At 42.5% G+C, this 16,038-nt stretch overlaps 1 protein-coding gene across 9 annotated transcripts in view; it reads right to left on the minus strand.

Annotated features, from left to right (window-relative positions):
* LOC132833495 (protein polyglycylase TTLL10-like) overlaps nt 1–16,038 on the minus strand; it is a 205,285-nt gene that overhangs the window by 119,485 nt on the left and 69,762 nt on the right. For all 9 annotated transcript variants that reach the window (XM_060851811.1, XM_060851812.1, XM_060851808.1 and 6 more), the window contains 2 exons: nt 15,591–15,777; nt 12,413–12,492 (listed from right to left, as the gene is read on the minus strand). In XM_060851811.1, coding sequence (XP_060707794.1) covers nt 12,413–12,432 — 20 coding nt within the window. In that variant the 5' untranslated portion in view covers nt 12,433–12,492; nt 15,591–15,777. The remainder of the gene's footprint in view (nt 1–12,412; nt 12,493–15,590; nt 15,778–16,038) is intronic.

Below are 16,038 nucleotides of genomic sequence, written 5' to 3' on the forward strand. Positions count from 1 at the left end.
AATATTTAATCACTGATCACAATGTTTAATTTGGATAATATTCACTTAAAATTCATGCTTTTTTTCAAATAATTAAAATGTAGCCAAGTAAAGAGATGAATTCGGCATCTTTCTTTGTTTCACTTTTTCCTTTATAAAATGGGTTGCCCTCCTGTACCTGATCAAAGATGTGCTACAATCAGAAAGTTTCATTTGACCAACTTAGCAGAGTCTACTTGGGTATCATTAAACAACGCTATCATAGATGTCAGATGAGTCTAATCCTCACCCCAAGGCTGTAGCCATGTAGCTTTCAGCAAAGATCACTAAATTGGCATCAAAGATAGGAAAACATGAGGACTGCAGAGTCTGGAAACCAGAGACAAAAGGAGTCGTGCTGGAAAAACACAGCAGGTCAGGCAGCATCCAAGGAGTAAGAGAATTGATATTTTGGGCATAAGTCCTTCATCTGGAATGTTGGAGGGTGGAAGGGTGGAGGTGGGGAGAAGATAGCTAGGAAGGGAATTGGTGGATGTAGGTGGGGGGTGATGGTGATAGGTCAGAGAGGAGGGGGGAGTGGATAGCTGGGAAGGTAGGAGAGTTTAAGAGGGCAGTGCCAAGCTGGGGGGAGAGGAGATAAGGAAACCGGTGAAGTCGATATTGATGCCTTGTGGTTGGAGGATCCCAAGGTGGAAGATGGGGTGTTCTTCCTCCAGGCGTTGGGTGGCTTGGATTTGGTGATGGAGGAAGCCCAGGATTCGCATGTCCTTGGCAGGATGGGAGGGGGAGTTGAAGTGATTGGCCACAGGGCTGTGGGGTTGTTTGGTGCGCATGTCCCAGAAATGTTCCCTGAAACATTCTGAGAGTTGGCGTCGTGTCTCCCCAGTGTAGAGGAGACTACATCAAGAACTATGGACACAGTGGATGAGGTGGGTGGATGTGCAGAAAAATCTCTGCCCAATGTGAAAATACCCTTTGGGCCTTGGACAGAGGTGAGGGGAGGAAGTGTGGGCACAGGTTTTACACCTCCTGCTGTGGCAAGAGGAGGTGCCAGGAGTGGAGGGTGGGTTAGTGAGCACCGTAGACCAAACAAGGGAGTCACGGGGGGAATGGTCTCTGAAGAATGGAGATAGAGATGAGGAAGGAAACATGTCTCTGGTGGTGGAAATGGTGGTGGATAATGTACCGTATCTGGAGATTAGTGTGGAAGGTGAGGACTGTGGGGGGGGATGTTCTGATTGCTGTTGGAGGGGTGTGGAAATGAAGGAGATGCGCTGGAAGACATTGTTGATCACATGGGAAGGGAAATTACAGTCCTTGGAGTAGGAGGATCAAACTTATCTCCTCATACCTTGACACTGTCCTGTCCCCCTTGGTCCAGGAACGACCCAAATACATTTGGTAAACCACCCATGCTCTCCACTTCCTCGATGACTTCTGTTTCCCCAGGCCCCAATGCCTCATCTTCACCATGGACATCCAGTCCCTGTACATGTCCATCCACCATGATGAAGGCCTCTAAACCCTCTGTTTCTTCCTTTCCTGCCGGCCCGACCAGTACTCCTCCACCGACACATATATTCGATTGGTAGAACTAGTCCACACCCTCAACAACTTCTCCTTCAAATTCTCCCACTTCCTTCAGACCAAAGGGGTAGCCATGGTCACCCATATGGGCCCCAGCTATGCCTGCCTCTTCATCGGATACGTCCATGTTCCGTAGTTACATTGGCACCATTCCCCACTTTTTCCTCCGCTACATTGATGGCTATATCTGTGCCACCTCATGCTCCCACAAGAAGGTTGAACAGTTCATCAACTTCACTAACACCTTCTATCCTAACCTTAAGTTTACCTGGACCATCTCAGATACTTCCCTCCCCTTTCTGGACCTCTCCATCTCCATCTCTGGCGACCAACTCAACACATGCACCTACTTCAAACATACCAACTCCCACAGCTACCTGGACTACACCTCCACCCAAACCCCTACTTGTAAAAATGTGATCCCTAACACCAAATTCCTCCGTTTCTGCCACATCTGCTCTCAGGAGGACCAATTCCACTCCCGAACATCCCAGATGGCCTTCTATTTCAAGCATCACAATTTCCCTTCTCACATGTCATCAATGCCCTCCAGCACATCTTCTCCACTTCCCACATCTCCACCCTTGAACCCCATCCCTCCAGCCACAACATGGATAGAACCCTCCAGCTCGGCGCTGCCCTCTTGAACTGTCCCACCTGTCCATCTTCCTTCCCATTTATCCGCTCCACACATGTGCTTCACCCCCACCTGCATCTACCTAGAGCCTTCCCAGCTAACGTCCGTCAAACCCCACTCTCACCCACCTATTTATATCTCAGCCCCTTAACCACCCCCTCCCCCACTCCACCTCCCCCGCACACACACACATTCCTGATGAAGTTAAAAATCACACAACACCAGGTTATAGTCCAACAGGTTTAATTGGAAGCACACTAGTTTTCGGAAAGACGCTCCTTCATCAGATGATGAAGGAGCATCGCTCCGAAAGCTACTGTGCTTCCAATTAAACCTGTTGGACTATAACCTGGTGTTGTGTGATTTTTAACTTTGTACACCCCAGTCCAACATCGGCATCTCCAAATCATTCCTGATGAAGGGCTTATGTCCGAAATGGGGATGCTGCCTGACCTGCTGTGCTCTTCCAACACCACACTTTTTGACTTGATAAAGGATAGGAACTCTATTCAGTTTGCCCTCCCTTTATAGCCCAGGATGCTGAAGACAAGTGCAGTCTTTGCTGTCTGTTGTGGTCACAGTGCAGCTGCAAACAATTGTTGAAAATATGGGGGAATGTTTCATATTGAGCCTGTCAATGAGGTGCCCGGGGTAATCCTATATCCAGTGCTTAGCAGCAAGCCTGACCTTACATTAAGCCTCTGTGTGAGGGTACACCTGGGAAATATGACCACAATGTTTTAAACAAGACTTCACATGGCTAGTAGAAGTAACGATACTGAAAATATACAATTCACTTCAGATTTCAGAAGGGCAGACTTTAATAGCATGGCAGAAGGCTTGACACCTATTAACTCTATTGGGAGGTGATGAAACTACAAAATATAAATGAAACTAGTCTAACGAAAAATTGTTGTAAATCAGTGGCCAAGGAAGGGCATGTGGTAAGAAAAACCTATTGTGGCTGACTGGTCATGAACAATGACAAATGGGAATAAACAAAAATGATTCTGCAGATCAAAGTTATCTAATACCCAACTAAACAAAAACAGATCCCAGGAACAGCTAATGCAAACAAATGTCATGATTAGATTAGCTAAAAGGATCTTAGACAATTATGGTTATAATGAAAACAGATTTTTCAGTATTTGAAGATGCATTGAATTGTTGTTCTACTGGGTCACTGAAAAACTCACAAGGACAATTTGTCAAGAACTCAAAGAACAGGTTTGAATTGCATGATCTTTGACAATAAAGCTTGATTATCAGAAAGCAACCATGCTGTTAGTAACTAAATTGTTAAAATTAACATTGAAAATATGTGTTTTTCATAGAAGTAGGAATATTACAATCAATAAAGGCAGTCAACCTGTTCATAGCCATCTAAGGATCCACAGAAATAAGATGCAGCCCAATATCTCTGCTGGCTTGCTGAACAGTGTGCCAATTACACTGAAACAAGGAAATAGACTGATCCCTAGAACTGTAGGTTGATTATTTTGATATGAATGATAAATAAGCTGCTTGGGGAGACCAAATTACATATTAGGGACACCTGATTGAGCTTGAATTCAATCAAAAAGCAGACTGCTCCAGATGCCCGAAATCTGAAATCAACACAGAAAATGACAGAAATACTCAGTCGGTTATAGCAGCATCTGCGAAGAGAGAAACAGAGTTAACCCTTCAGCTTTCAGACTTTCATCAGGTCAGATGAATGGTTGCAGAATTGAAATATTAACTGCTTCTCTAAAGTTGCTGCCATTACCTGGTGAGTGTTTCCATCAATTTCTGTTTTGATTTTGTGACTTCATACTACTTGAGTTTCTAAAATGTTTTCAACAACTTTTCAAGAGGTTTTCTTGACAGAATTGAATTTTCTGATATTAGTCAGAATATGAATTTTAACATGCTTTAATTTGATTTAAATCAAAGTTGCTTGGATGGCACAGTGGTTCAGTGGTTAGCATTGTTGCCTTGTAGCACCAGGGACCCAGGTTTGATTCCCACCTCAGACTACTGTCTGTGTGAAGTTTTGCACACTTGCCCCGTGTCTGTGTGGGTTTCCTTCGGGTGCCCTGGTTTCCTCCCACAGTCCAAAGATGTGCAGGTCAGGTGAATTGGCTGTGCTAAATTGCCCATAGTGTTAGGCGTATTAGTCAGGGGTAAATACAGGGTAGGGGAATGGGTCTCAGTGGTTTCTTCTTCGGAGGGTCAGTGTGGACTTGTTGGGCCAAAGGGCCTGTTTCCACACTGTAGGGAATCTCATTGAGAATTAGCTGGTAGGTTGAAGGCAGTAAACAGAAATGAATTTGGATCCTTTTGAAGACTGGTTACTAGAGATGTTCCAGATGCTTAAATATTAGGAATGTTGCTCTATATTATTTTTATTAATGATCTAGGTATATGTGGAACATCTATTTGCAGAATCTATATAGATTTGTGTGAGTGTCAGAACAGTAGACAATCTTCAAATTCTAAATGGATCTAGCTATGTTGGCCATTGGATTCTTGGTTGGCAAATTATACTTATCTTTGAAAAGTGAAATGCTATGTATGTGAGCAGACTGAATCCTGATCATGATTACTTGCATATGTTTCAAGGAGAAATAAAGAAGTTAGTGAAGAAAGAAAAAGACCAAGACATTCTAACTCACAGATATCTGAAGATTTACACACAGTGCAGTATACACATTTCCCTCTCAATCAAACCATGTAGTTTCCTGGGAAGAGTAAAGTTGAGTGAAAACTAGAATGAATAAAATGTTGGGGAAAATATATTTCATTTACACAGTTAAACTTCAATTAGAATACTGTCTAGTCTTAGTTTTCATATAATGACTGATAGTGAGACTTTAGAAAAGGTGCAAAGAAGGTCCGGTAAATTAATTCCCAATTTGAACCGCTTTAGTTTTCAAGATAGACTAGAAAAGTTAGCTTCTATGCTCTACAGAAGACCTGACATGGGAGTGATTGATTGGGGTTCAGAAGGTGGTAAAGTGAATAGATTGTCTACAAGCAAAGAGCCTGTTTCAACTCAATGAAATAGAGACATCCAGAGGGTCACAGCTCAAACTCCATAAGGCTAGATTTCAGAGGTATTTCTTCCCCAGTGGACCTTTTGGTAAAAGGCTACAGGTTCAAGTGATGGATTCTGATTCGCTGAATTCCTTCAAGTGAGAGCTGGGTCTAATGCAGGCTGTAGCAGAGATTGTCTTGTACTAAAAGTGGGTATTATGTGGTATTAATCAGGATCAGAGTGATCGCCTGAACTAGTCTCAATCACTAACAGAGTCGGAGAAGAATTTCCTTGCTTTTATTTTCTCAAGTTAGCCTAAGTTTTTAGTGGATCTTTTACCTCACCCAGAAGATCATATGGCCTTCAGCTGGGCGTGTGCATATATTGTGATACAAAAGGGATCATTTCTAAGGGGCCGGTTCAATGGAAAAGAGGGTCTTCCCTGGTCATCACAATCCAAATGACTGTGAATGTTTAATTCAACACTGACGAGGGATTGGTCAAGATTCTTCATCCTTCACGAATATGAAGTTTCCAAAAATGCAGAAAGACATGGCCAGGAGCACAGTTTAAATTTTCAGTCCCATTTTCTTAGATCAGTTCAATACTTTCCTCTCTTTTGCTTCAATATAACCATTGAAATGCTAACTCAGAATCTTCTCCAGATGCTTTAACCACACTACTCCAAATCCAGTTGTTAAGTTTGTAAGAGTGTCGCAAGGTGGATAAAAGATGCATTTTCAAAATATATGGGAGAATAAGGTTAGTATTGTTGGTCCTTTCATCTTACATATCTTTACTTTTAGCTTTGGCTCTTGAACAGCTAAAGATGTAGACTTCAGTAACACCTTAATTCCAACACAGATAATGCATTTGAAATGCATTTAATTACTATTTAGCAAATCTGGCAGTCATGTTGTGCACAAGAAACTCTGATAAATAGTAATGAGTGAGATAACTGATTAATAAGCCAGTTGTATCCTTTCCATATAGAGGCATCATTTTGCAAAACGTGGAGACAACAAAATGGAAACTAAGCAGCATATTTATTTGTGGGTACAAAAATATTGAACTGTTGGACATTATTTCTGAGAAACCAACTTAAGTTGGAACCATTTGGAATTGAGTCACCAATTTATAAAGTGAACATAGAACCTCACTCTACATACACTACTTAAAGGACCTGCTAACTCCAATACGCTCAACCCAGCCCCATACTACTACAGAATACTTACAACCAAAACCAGGCAAATGTTTCAGAAAATATACTATTTGTTCATTCACCCAGTGGACACCTGTTTGCCTAGCTGAGGATAGATCATTTTCCCCTCCTTTCCCTCCCTCAAACCACCCCACCTCCCCCCACCCCCACCAAAGAACTATGAACAACTATTGTTACTAGGCAACAACTACTACAAGAACAAATTATACATTCCAACCCCAGCTACTGAAAACATGCCCGAACACAATTCTTGACAAAGGCTAAATAGACCCCTAATTGAACTATAAACAACAATTATGCTTTACCCAATAATTGATTCGGGATTACTTTGTGTTAAATATATACTATATTAATTGGTTTTAGCTTATATATTTATACCAATGTACAAGAAACTATTCCATTTTCGACACCATTTCTTGCTAAGTGAACAGAGTAAATTTAAAATACTAACTACAAATTGAGAAAGCTGAGAAGAATTTTATTGAAGGTAATGTTTAAATCTGATTCAGAACGGTACCAGATTAGGGGATTGTTATGAAAAGGCAAATGAACTTGAACTTATACAGTATATCTCAAAACACTTTACAGCCAATGAGGTACTTTCGAAGTGTTAAATGAAACCCAGCTGTTAAATCTCACAAATAGCACCATGATAATGACTAGCTCATATCCTGCGAGCATCTTGAAGCCTCGGTTTAGTATCTCATCTAAAAGATGTATCACTGATAGTGCTGCACAATCCCTCAGCTCTTGACGATCAAAGTGCACTGTTCTATTCAAGTCTTAGAATAAGTTTGAACCTCGAGGAGAAAGTGAGGACTGCACATGCTGGAGATCAGAGCTGAAAATGTGTTGGAAATCTCTTTGGATCTTTTTAAATGAACATCCCCTTCTGTAACTATGTCACCGGCTTTGAATTCCCTCACTAGTGAAAACATCTTAGAGTCATAGAGATGTACAGCATGGAAACAGACCCTTCGGTCCAACCTGTCCATGATATCCCAACCCAATCTAGTCCCACCTGCCAGCACCCGGCCCATATCCCTCCAAACCCTTCCTATTCATGTACCCATCCAAATGCCTCTTAAACGTTGCAATTGTACCAGCTTCCACCACTTCTTCCAGCAGTTCATTCCATACACGTACCACCTTCTGTGAAAACGTTGCCCCATAGGTCTCTTTTATATCTTTCCCCTCTCACCCTAAACCTATGCCCTCTAGTTCTGGACTCCCTGACCCCAAGGAAAAGACTTTGTCTATTTACCCTATCCATGCCCCTCATAATTTTGTAAATCTCTATAAGGTCACCCCTCAGCCTCCGACGACCCTATCCATCTTCTGTGGCGGAATCTCAATGTAGATACTCTACAGGACTGATTATTGCCCATTTTCCCCTGACCGTGCCTGGCTCAAAGAGACAACTGGCCACGGTCAAGCCTGGACTGTTTGCAGACTGTACCTGTGCCTGACAGTCCCAAGGCCCCTGACCAACATCACCACACTGTCCCAACATGACTAAACTGAGGTCTAGATCAAACCCATTTTTTGACATGGCCATTTGATTGCATAAATATGTGTTTGCTGTGCAATCAGCAATCCTGATGATGAGGTTATGCTCAAAACGTCAACTCTCCTGCTCCTTGGATGCTGCCTGACCGCCTGTGCTTTTCCAGCACCACACTTTTTGATTCAGCTGTAATTGTTAGACTCGGTTTGCTATATTGCAAGATGGTATTTGATACTGATTAACATGGAGGTTCAATGCAGCCAACAGTGAGCTGAATTTGTCAGACACTCCCTCTGACTTCAATGCATTTTGTAATCTAGGAAGCTGAAGATTAATGAGGAAAGTTATGCTATTAATAAGGCATTTAACAAAAGACAATCCTCCTTAATTGGCTGCATGCTGCTGCCCAGTAAGAAATTTGCCTCATCTGAATTATATGTATAAAAGATGCAGTGAGTTGCTCCCAACTTTGAGATATATTTCACTGGACATATTGCAGAATTCTGCCACAAATCTCATCATAATCCACATTGTTCAAGACTGGGGCAGAGCCTGTGCTGAAATGAAGAGCGGACTTGCTGGGCATAAGGCTGCAGCAGAAATTGAGGTGTATAGAAGGGTGTGAAGCCTATGGGAAACAAGGTGATGTAAAGATCTAGCCACAATTGGAGCACTCCTATCTGTCTTGTTTGGCCTGATGAGAAAGCAGGCATGCCTCTGCTAAGGCCTACAGCTAAAAGTATGGAACATTTCTGAAGACATCATTGGGTTCACATGTGCAAATTTAAAGAGGGATCAATTTCGTTCCTGCGTGTTTTCTGTTCATCTACATGTCTGCAAAAAAAGTGGATCAGATGGGGTGACTCATTTTGTTTTAACCCTTTCTCACAGTATGCATCTGCTACTAAGATTCGTGAATAGCAACCATTGCACAGTGGTTTATTGCTGTCCACTGTTCTTTTCTATTCATTCATGGGGTCTGGGTGTCATGGGCTTGCCTAGAATTTATTTCCTATCCCTAGTTGCTTTGAGAAGGTTGCTTTCTTGAACCACTGCAGTCCATTTTGGGTAGGTACAAGCACAATGCTGTTTGGGAGAGAGTTCCAGAGATTCTTTTTGGTCTATCTTTTCAGATAGCTTCAAATGGGTTGCACAGTTTTACTGACAAGAAGAGAAATGCATTTTGTTTCAAAAAGTAGCTCAAAGCAAATGCAAATATCTCAATCCCAGGAAGAACTGCCATTCAAATATATACACACACACAAATCCCACAATACATGTTTTGAATTGAATAACTCTCTGTAGATGTAACCTCCATATTCTGTTTTTTTTTGGTAAGTCCTTTTGTAAAACGTTACCTTGGTTTTCAATTGGTGTTTTCATCATGATGAAAATAGTAGAAAATGATTATTTTGACACAGGGTCTTATAGAGTCATTGATATTAAGAATGAAAATGTCACAATACTACAATGGGGAGGTTTCACAATTGGGTTATAAAGAAAGGCTGGATAGGCTGGGACTTTTCTCACTGGAACATGTGAGGTTGAGAGGCGACCTGATTGAAGTTTACAAAATAATGAGAGGTAAAGATAGAGTTAATGGTAGTTGTCTTTTCCTGAGGTTGGGGGAATTCAAGACTCGGGGGCACATTTTTAAGAGGAGAGGATAGAGATTTTAAAAAGACATGAGGGGCAGATTTTTTTACACAGAGGGTAGTTCATGTGTGGAATGAACTTCCTGAGGAAGTGGTGGGTGTGGGTACAATTACAACATTTAACAGACATTTGGATAAGTCCATGAATAGGAAAGGTTTGGAGGGATATGGGCCAGGAGCAGGGAGGTGGGTCTAGTTTAGTTTGGGATTGTGGTCAGCATGGACTGGTTGGACCAAAGAGTCTGATTCCATGCCGTATGACTCTATGACTATGAAACAGGGTAGGGGACATTTTCTATGCTGTTGGCTAACCTTAGGCACACTTGTTCTGGCTTCATGATAAAAGCTATAAAATGGTCTATTTCCTCATGATTGTTTTTTACCAAATTGATGGATGTCAATTTGCTGAAAAGGGATGGATTAAAAGAAAAGAACATAACAAAACAATTAACCACACAAAGTAGACCTCAGCTTCCTGGCTCAAGGCTTCCTTAGCAAATATTACCAGGCCAAACAAAAATTAATATCTGGGAGATAAATTGAATACAAACTAAGCTTTGCATTACAAATTTGTGTTTATAGTTGTAGATGCAAATTTGTTTAATGGTTGGTACATGCAAATGAACATCTGCCACTGCTGGAGATGGTGAGCACACCTCAAATTTACACCAAAAATGGTCATCAGGGAATTGGATATATCACACAAGAGAGACATAAGTGGCAATGTGGGAAGTTGCAGTAGACACAAATTTGTCTATTCGTGGTCACTTATACCTGTTTTTATGACAAAACTGGCTTAAAATTAATTTAAGATCTGCTTGCTCATTTTGTTGCATTCAAATTTCCCCATAACATCACCCCACCCTGTCTCTGTCGTCTCCTCCACCCTTACATGCTTTTGAGATTTCTGCATTCTTCCAATTTCAAAATCTTGCATATTCTCGATTTTAATTGCCACACCGTTGACAACTGTGTTTTCAGCTGACTTGTTTTGAATTGCTGGAATTTCCTCCCTAAATCTCTCCGTCTTTCCAACTTCCTCCACACCTTTAAGATGTGCCCCAAAATCCATTTCTTCAACCAAACTTTTTGTCATTTGCTCTGAAATGTCCTAACATGATCCGGTGACAAATTTTGATTGATAGAATTCTTGTGAATCACCTTGGGATATTTTGCCAGAATAAAGATGTTATATAAAAGTTATTGCTTCTGACTGAAACAGACATCATCAGAACACATTGCACAAACTGTCCTTAATTTCCTCGTTTGTGAATATTTGGCTCATCGAGATGGAGAAGCAATGGCTATTGGATGATGGAGAATTTTGCATTAAGAACTCCTATATCACACAGAATAGTGGTCAGCTACACAGTAAATCTTCCTCATTCATTCTCCAACAATATACCCTTATTTCCAACTCCTTCTAATCATCTATGCACCAATGTGATGTTTTTATTTCCCAATCCTACTGATTTCCTCAGTGACATTGCCCTATCGGGATGGGGTTATGCTGTGGGTCAATGCCCAATCAGAACTGGTCTGAAATTGACCAAGGAGGACTGCAGATGCTGGAGATCAGAGTCAAAGAGTGTGATGCTGGAAAAGCACAGCAGTCAGGCAGCATCCAAAAAGCAGGAGATTTGACGTTTCGGACATAAGCCCTTCATCAGGAATGAGGCTTGTGGCCTAAGGGAGCTGAGAGATAAATGGGAGTGGGGTTGGGCTGGGGGGAAGGTAGCTGGGAATGTGATAGGTAGATGAAGATGGGGGTGAAGGTGGTAGGTCAGAGAGGAGGGTGGGCCAGATAGGTGGGAAGGAATGCTATCAGATAGGACAGTACCAAGTTGGAAGGTTGGATCTGGGATAAGTTGGGGGAGGGGAAATGAGGAAATTGATGAAATCCACATTGATTGCACGTGGTTAGAGGGTCCCAAGGTGGAAGATGAGGTGTCGGGTTATTACGGTTTGGTGGTAGTGGAGGCCCAGGACTTGCATGTCCTTGGTGGAGAGGGAAAGGAAGTGTTCGGCCATGGGGCAGTGGGGTTGTTTAGTGTGTGTGTCTCAGAGATGTTCTCTGATATGCTCTGCAAGTTGGCGTCCTGTCTCCCCAGTGTAGGGGAGACCACATCAAGAGCAAAGGACACAATAGATGATGTGTGTGGAAGTGCAGGTAAATCTCTGTTGGATGTGGAAGGATTCTTTGGGTTCAGAAGTGAGGGGGGAGATGTTTGTGCAGGTTTTGCACTTCTTGTGGTGGCAGGTGAAAGTGCTGGGAGTAGAGGGTGGGTTGTTGGGGTGGGGGGGTGGGGGCAGTGTGTACCTAACAAGGGAGTTGTGGAGTGAATGATCTCTCTGGTACACAGTTAGGGGCGGGGAGGGAAATATATCCCTGGTGGTGGAGTCTGTTTGTAGGTAGCGGAAACGGTGGAGGATGATGCAATGTTTCTGGAGGTTATTGAGGTGGAAGATGAGGACCAAATGGGTTCTGTCCTTGTTGTGATTGGAAGAGTGGGGTTAAAGGGCGGAGGTGCAGGAAGTGGAGGAGGGCATTGTCAACTACATGGCAGGGAAAATTGCGGTCTTGGAAAAAGGAGACCATCTGCGATGTTCTATGGTGGAATTGGTCCTCCTGGCAGTAGATGCGGTGAAGGCAGAGAAATTGGGAAGAATGGATAGTGTTTTTACTGGAGGCAGGGAGAGAGAAGGTTTTGTCACTGAAACTAATGCTAAGTCTACTCGACATGTTATCTCCGCCCCTGGAATTGCCGCTGCCACACCCACTTCCACCCCAACAGAGGTCACTCACCGGAACACCGCCAATGACATCGCCTACGTCACATGTTCCATGACTTCCGCCCAAGTCAATTTTGCACTGCTCCTTTCCATCTGAAAGAGATGAGATTTTTGTATGCAGTTTCCCAGGTAATCGCATATTCTGGCAGCATATTGTCAGCCCAACTCACCCAAAAGAGTGAAAAATAAGTCCATATTGGTGTGCTTTTAGAGTTGGGATTTACCGCTCAGAGCGATTGAGTTAAATGTACATTGCAGAGGTGGTAAAGCTCAGGACTTGCACTCAGATATCACTGTGTCACAATAGATAAATAGATAAGTCTCCTGGGCCTGATGGCATTTACCCTAGGATCCTATGGGAAGCTAGGGAGGAGATAGCAGAGCCATTGGCCTGGATTTTTATGTCGTCATTGTCAACGGGAATAGTACCAGAGGACTGGAGGATAGCGAATGTGGTCCCCTTGTTCAAGAAAGGGAGTAGGGATAGCCCTAGTAACTATAGGCCAGTGAGTCTGACTTCAGTGGTGGGCAAAGTCTTAGAGAGAATGGTAAGGGATAAGATTTATGAACATCTGGATAGGAATAACGTGATCAAGGATAGCCAGCATGGTTTTGTGAAGGGCAGGTCATGCCTCACAAAACTTATTGAGTTCTTTGAGAAGGTGACTAAGGAAGTGGACGAGGGTAAAGCAGTAGATGTTGTGTATATGGATTTTAGTAAGGCGTTCGATAAGGTTCCCCATGGTAGGCTAATGCTAAAACTACGGAGGTATGGCATTGAGGATACATTAGAGGTTTGGATTAGGAATTGGCTGGCTGGAAGGAGACAGAGGGTAGTAGTTGATGGACTATGTTCATCTTGGAGTGCAGTTACTAGCGGTGTACCTCAAGGATCTGTTTTGGGACCATTGCTTTTTGTTATCTTTATAAATGATCTAGAGGAAGGGCTTGAAAGCTGGGTAAGCAAGTTTGCGGATGACACAAAAGTCGGTGGAGTTGTGGATCGTGAGGAAGGAAGTGGTAGGTTACAGCGGGATATAGATAAGTTGCAGAGCTGGGCAGAAATGTGGCAAATGGAATTCAATGTAGCTAAGTGTGAAGTCATTCAATTTGGTAGGAGTAACAAGAAGATGGATTACTGGGCTAATGGTAGGCTACTTGGTAGTGTGGATGAGCAGAGGGATCTTGGTGTCCATGTACACAGAGCTCTAAAAGTTGCCACCCAGGTAAATAGTGCTGTGAGGAAGGCATATGGTGTACTGGGCTTTATTGGTAGAGGAATTGAGTTCCGGAGTCCTGAGGTCATGTTGCAACTGTATAAGACTCTGGTGCGGCCTCATCTGGAGTATTGTGTGCAGTTTTGGTCGCCATACTATAGGAAGGATGTGGAGGCATTGGAACGAGTGCAGAGGAGGTTTACCAGGATGTTGCCTGGAATGGTAGGAAAATCTTATGAGGAAAGGCTGAGGCACTTGGGGCTGTTCTCATTGGAGAAGAGAAGGTTTAGGGGAGATTTGATAGAGGTGTATAAGATGATTAGGGGTTTAGATAGGGTCGACACTGAGAACCTTTTACCGCTAATGGAGTCAGGTGTTACTAGGGGACACAGCTTTAAATTAAGGGGTGGTAGGTATAGGACAGATGTTAGGGGTAGATTCTTTACACAGCGGGTTGTGAGTTCATGGAATGCCCTGCCAGTAGCAGTGGTGAACTCTCCTTCTTTATGGTCATTTAAGCGGGCATTGGATAGGCATTTGGAAGTTATTGGGCTAGTGTAGGTTAGGTAGGATTCGGTCGGCGCAACATCGAGGGCCGAAGGGCCTGTACTGCGCTGTATCTTTCTATGTTCTATGTTCTATGTTCTAATCACTGCTTGCATCATGACAGTATTGAGGGGTCAGCTGGCCTTTCCCTCTATCTTTTCAAATGTGCATAAAGGCAAAGTCTTAACATGTCACATTGAAGTAAATGTGAGACACCACAGAGTACCATTGCGTTGACTGGAAACTCAGTACTCCCAGCATTATTTAGATCCCCATTTCAGATATATCATAATTAAAGTGATGAGTAATGGTCATCTATATCTTCATGAGGAAAGAGAAACAGAGGAGATAAGAGGGAGAATTAATCTGGGACCGCATGGCTGGTTTCACAATGATATTAAGAAAGAGATGGAGCAGGTTTCTCACTATGGAGGTGGGAACTGAGACGGGCAAGCCCTAAATTGTCACACTGATAAGGCCATTTTAACTTCAGAGTTTGAAAAAAAAAGAGAGGGACCATCTATATTTTCAGATGGCCTTTCCTTCATTTACCCCTCATGGTGGCATCCTATTGTTGGTTTCTAGCTGAAAGGTCTCTGACTGACCCTCCCCTTTCAAAAGCCCACCAACCATTCTAAATGAGTCAGAAAAACTAGCTCCTGGTCCTTAACTGTTGCTCTGGGGAAAGTCACAAAGAGTGAATGTTTTCCAATGGGAGCAGACTTCTGATCTCCATTTAATGGCAGAATTCCAAAGTCAGTAAGGAAAACTCAGCTCTGCCAATCAGATTCATTACATCACTGCTGACCTGTTTCCCCCTAATCCTCGGTGTATTTGTACATGAGAGAGTCTGGAAGATTACTTGATTATTTTGGCTGCATCTTCTATTTTCAACCAGATTCAATAAGGCGATTCTTGTGGATGCTTTGTATACGTTTATAACATGTAGGAGCAGAATTAGGCCATTTGGCCCATCAAGTCTGCTCCGCCACTCAATCAGCTGATATGCTCCTCACCTCCATTTTCCTCCCCTCAACCCATTGCCAATTAAAAATCTGTCTAACTCCTCCTTAAATTTATTCACTGTCCCAGCATCTACTGTACTTTGGGGTCATCAATTCCACAGATTCACAATACTTTGGGAGAAATAGTTTCTCTCAACTCTGTTTAAATTTGCCACCCCTTATCCTAAGACTATGAGCTGTCGTTCTAGAATGCTCCACAAGAGGAAGCATCTGCTCCACATCTATTTTATCCACACCTTTTATCATCTTGAATACCTTAATTTGATTTCCCCTCATTCTTCTAAATCCCAGAGAGTATAGATCTAAACTATTCAATCTTTCTTCATAAGACAAACCCCTCATTTCTGGAATCAATCAAGTGAATCTATGAGATATCCCAGATCAGTAATAACCATGCATTTACCTCATACAGATCCCCTGCGGCCATATGTTGATCAATTTAAATGGTACTTCATATTCCCAGAAGAACTGGAAACAAACTTGAAGGATTTGAAACACTGAACTATGCCCCTTGCCCAGTGAACATCAAGAGTCCACTCTCCATCTCCAATTCAATCCAACATGGACAATGTCACGGCGTTGGCTTATGGCTGTAAGCAAAAGGAAAAAAAAAGTTCAGTGTTTTAATAAAGCAGGTAAAGAGTGTGTAATAAAAGGAGCTGCAGAGCATGAAGGAGTGCACACTGTGAAATGAACACTGATTTTTTTTTCTTGTGGCTTTTATGTTACTATTAATGGAACTACAGGGGAACCTCGATTGTCCAAATACCAATTATCTGAAAATTGGATTATCCGAAGGAGATCTCGAGGTAACAATGGAAACATCAAAGACGTGTTTCCCACAGTGATTG

This window comes from Hemiscyllium ocellatum, chromosome 37, assembly GCF_020745735.1.
Source record: "Hemiscyllium ocellatum isolate sHemOce1 chromosome 37, sHemOce1.pat.X.cur, whole genome shotgun sequence".
Classification (NCBI taxonomy): Eukaryota; Metazoa; Chordata; class Chondrichthyes; order Orectolobiformes; family Hemiscylliidae; genus Hemiscyllium; species Hemiscyllium ocellatum.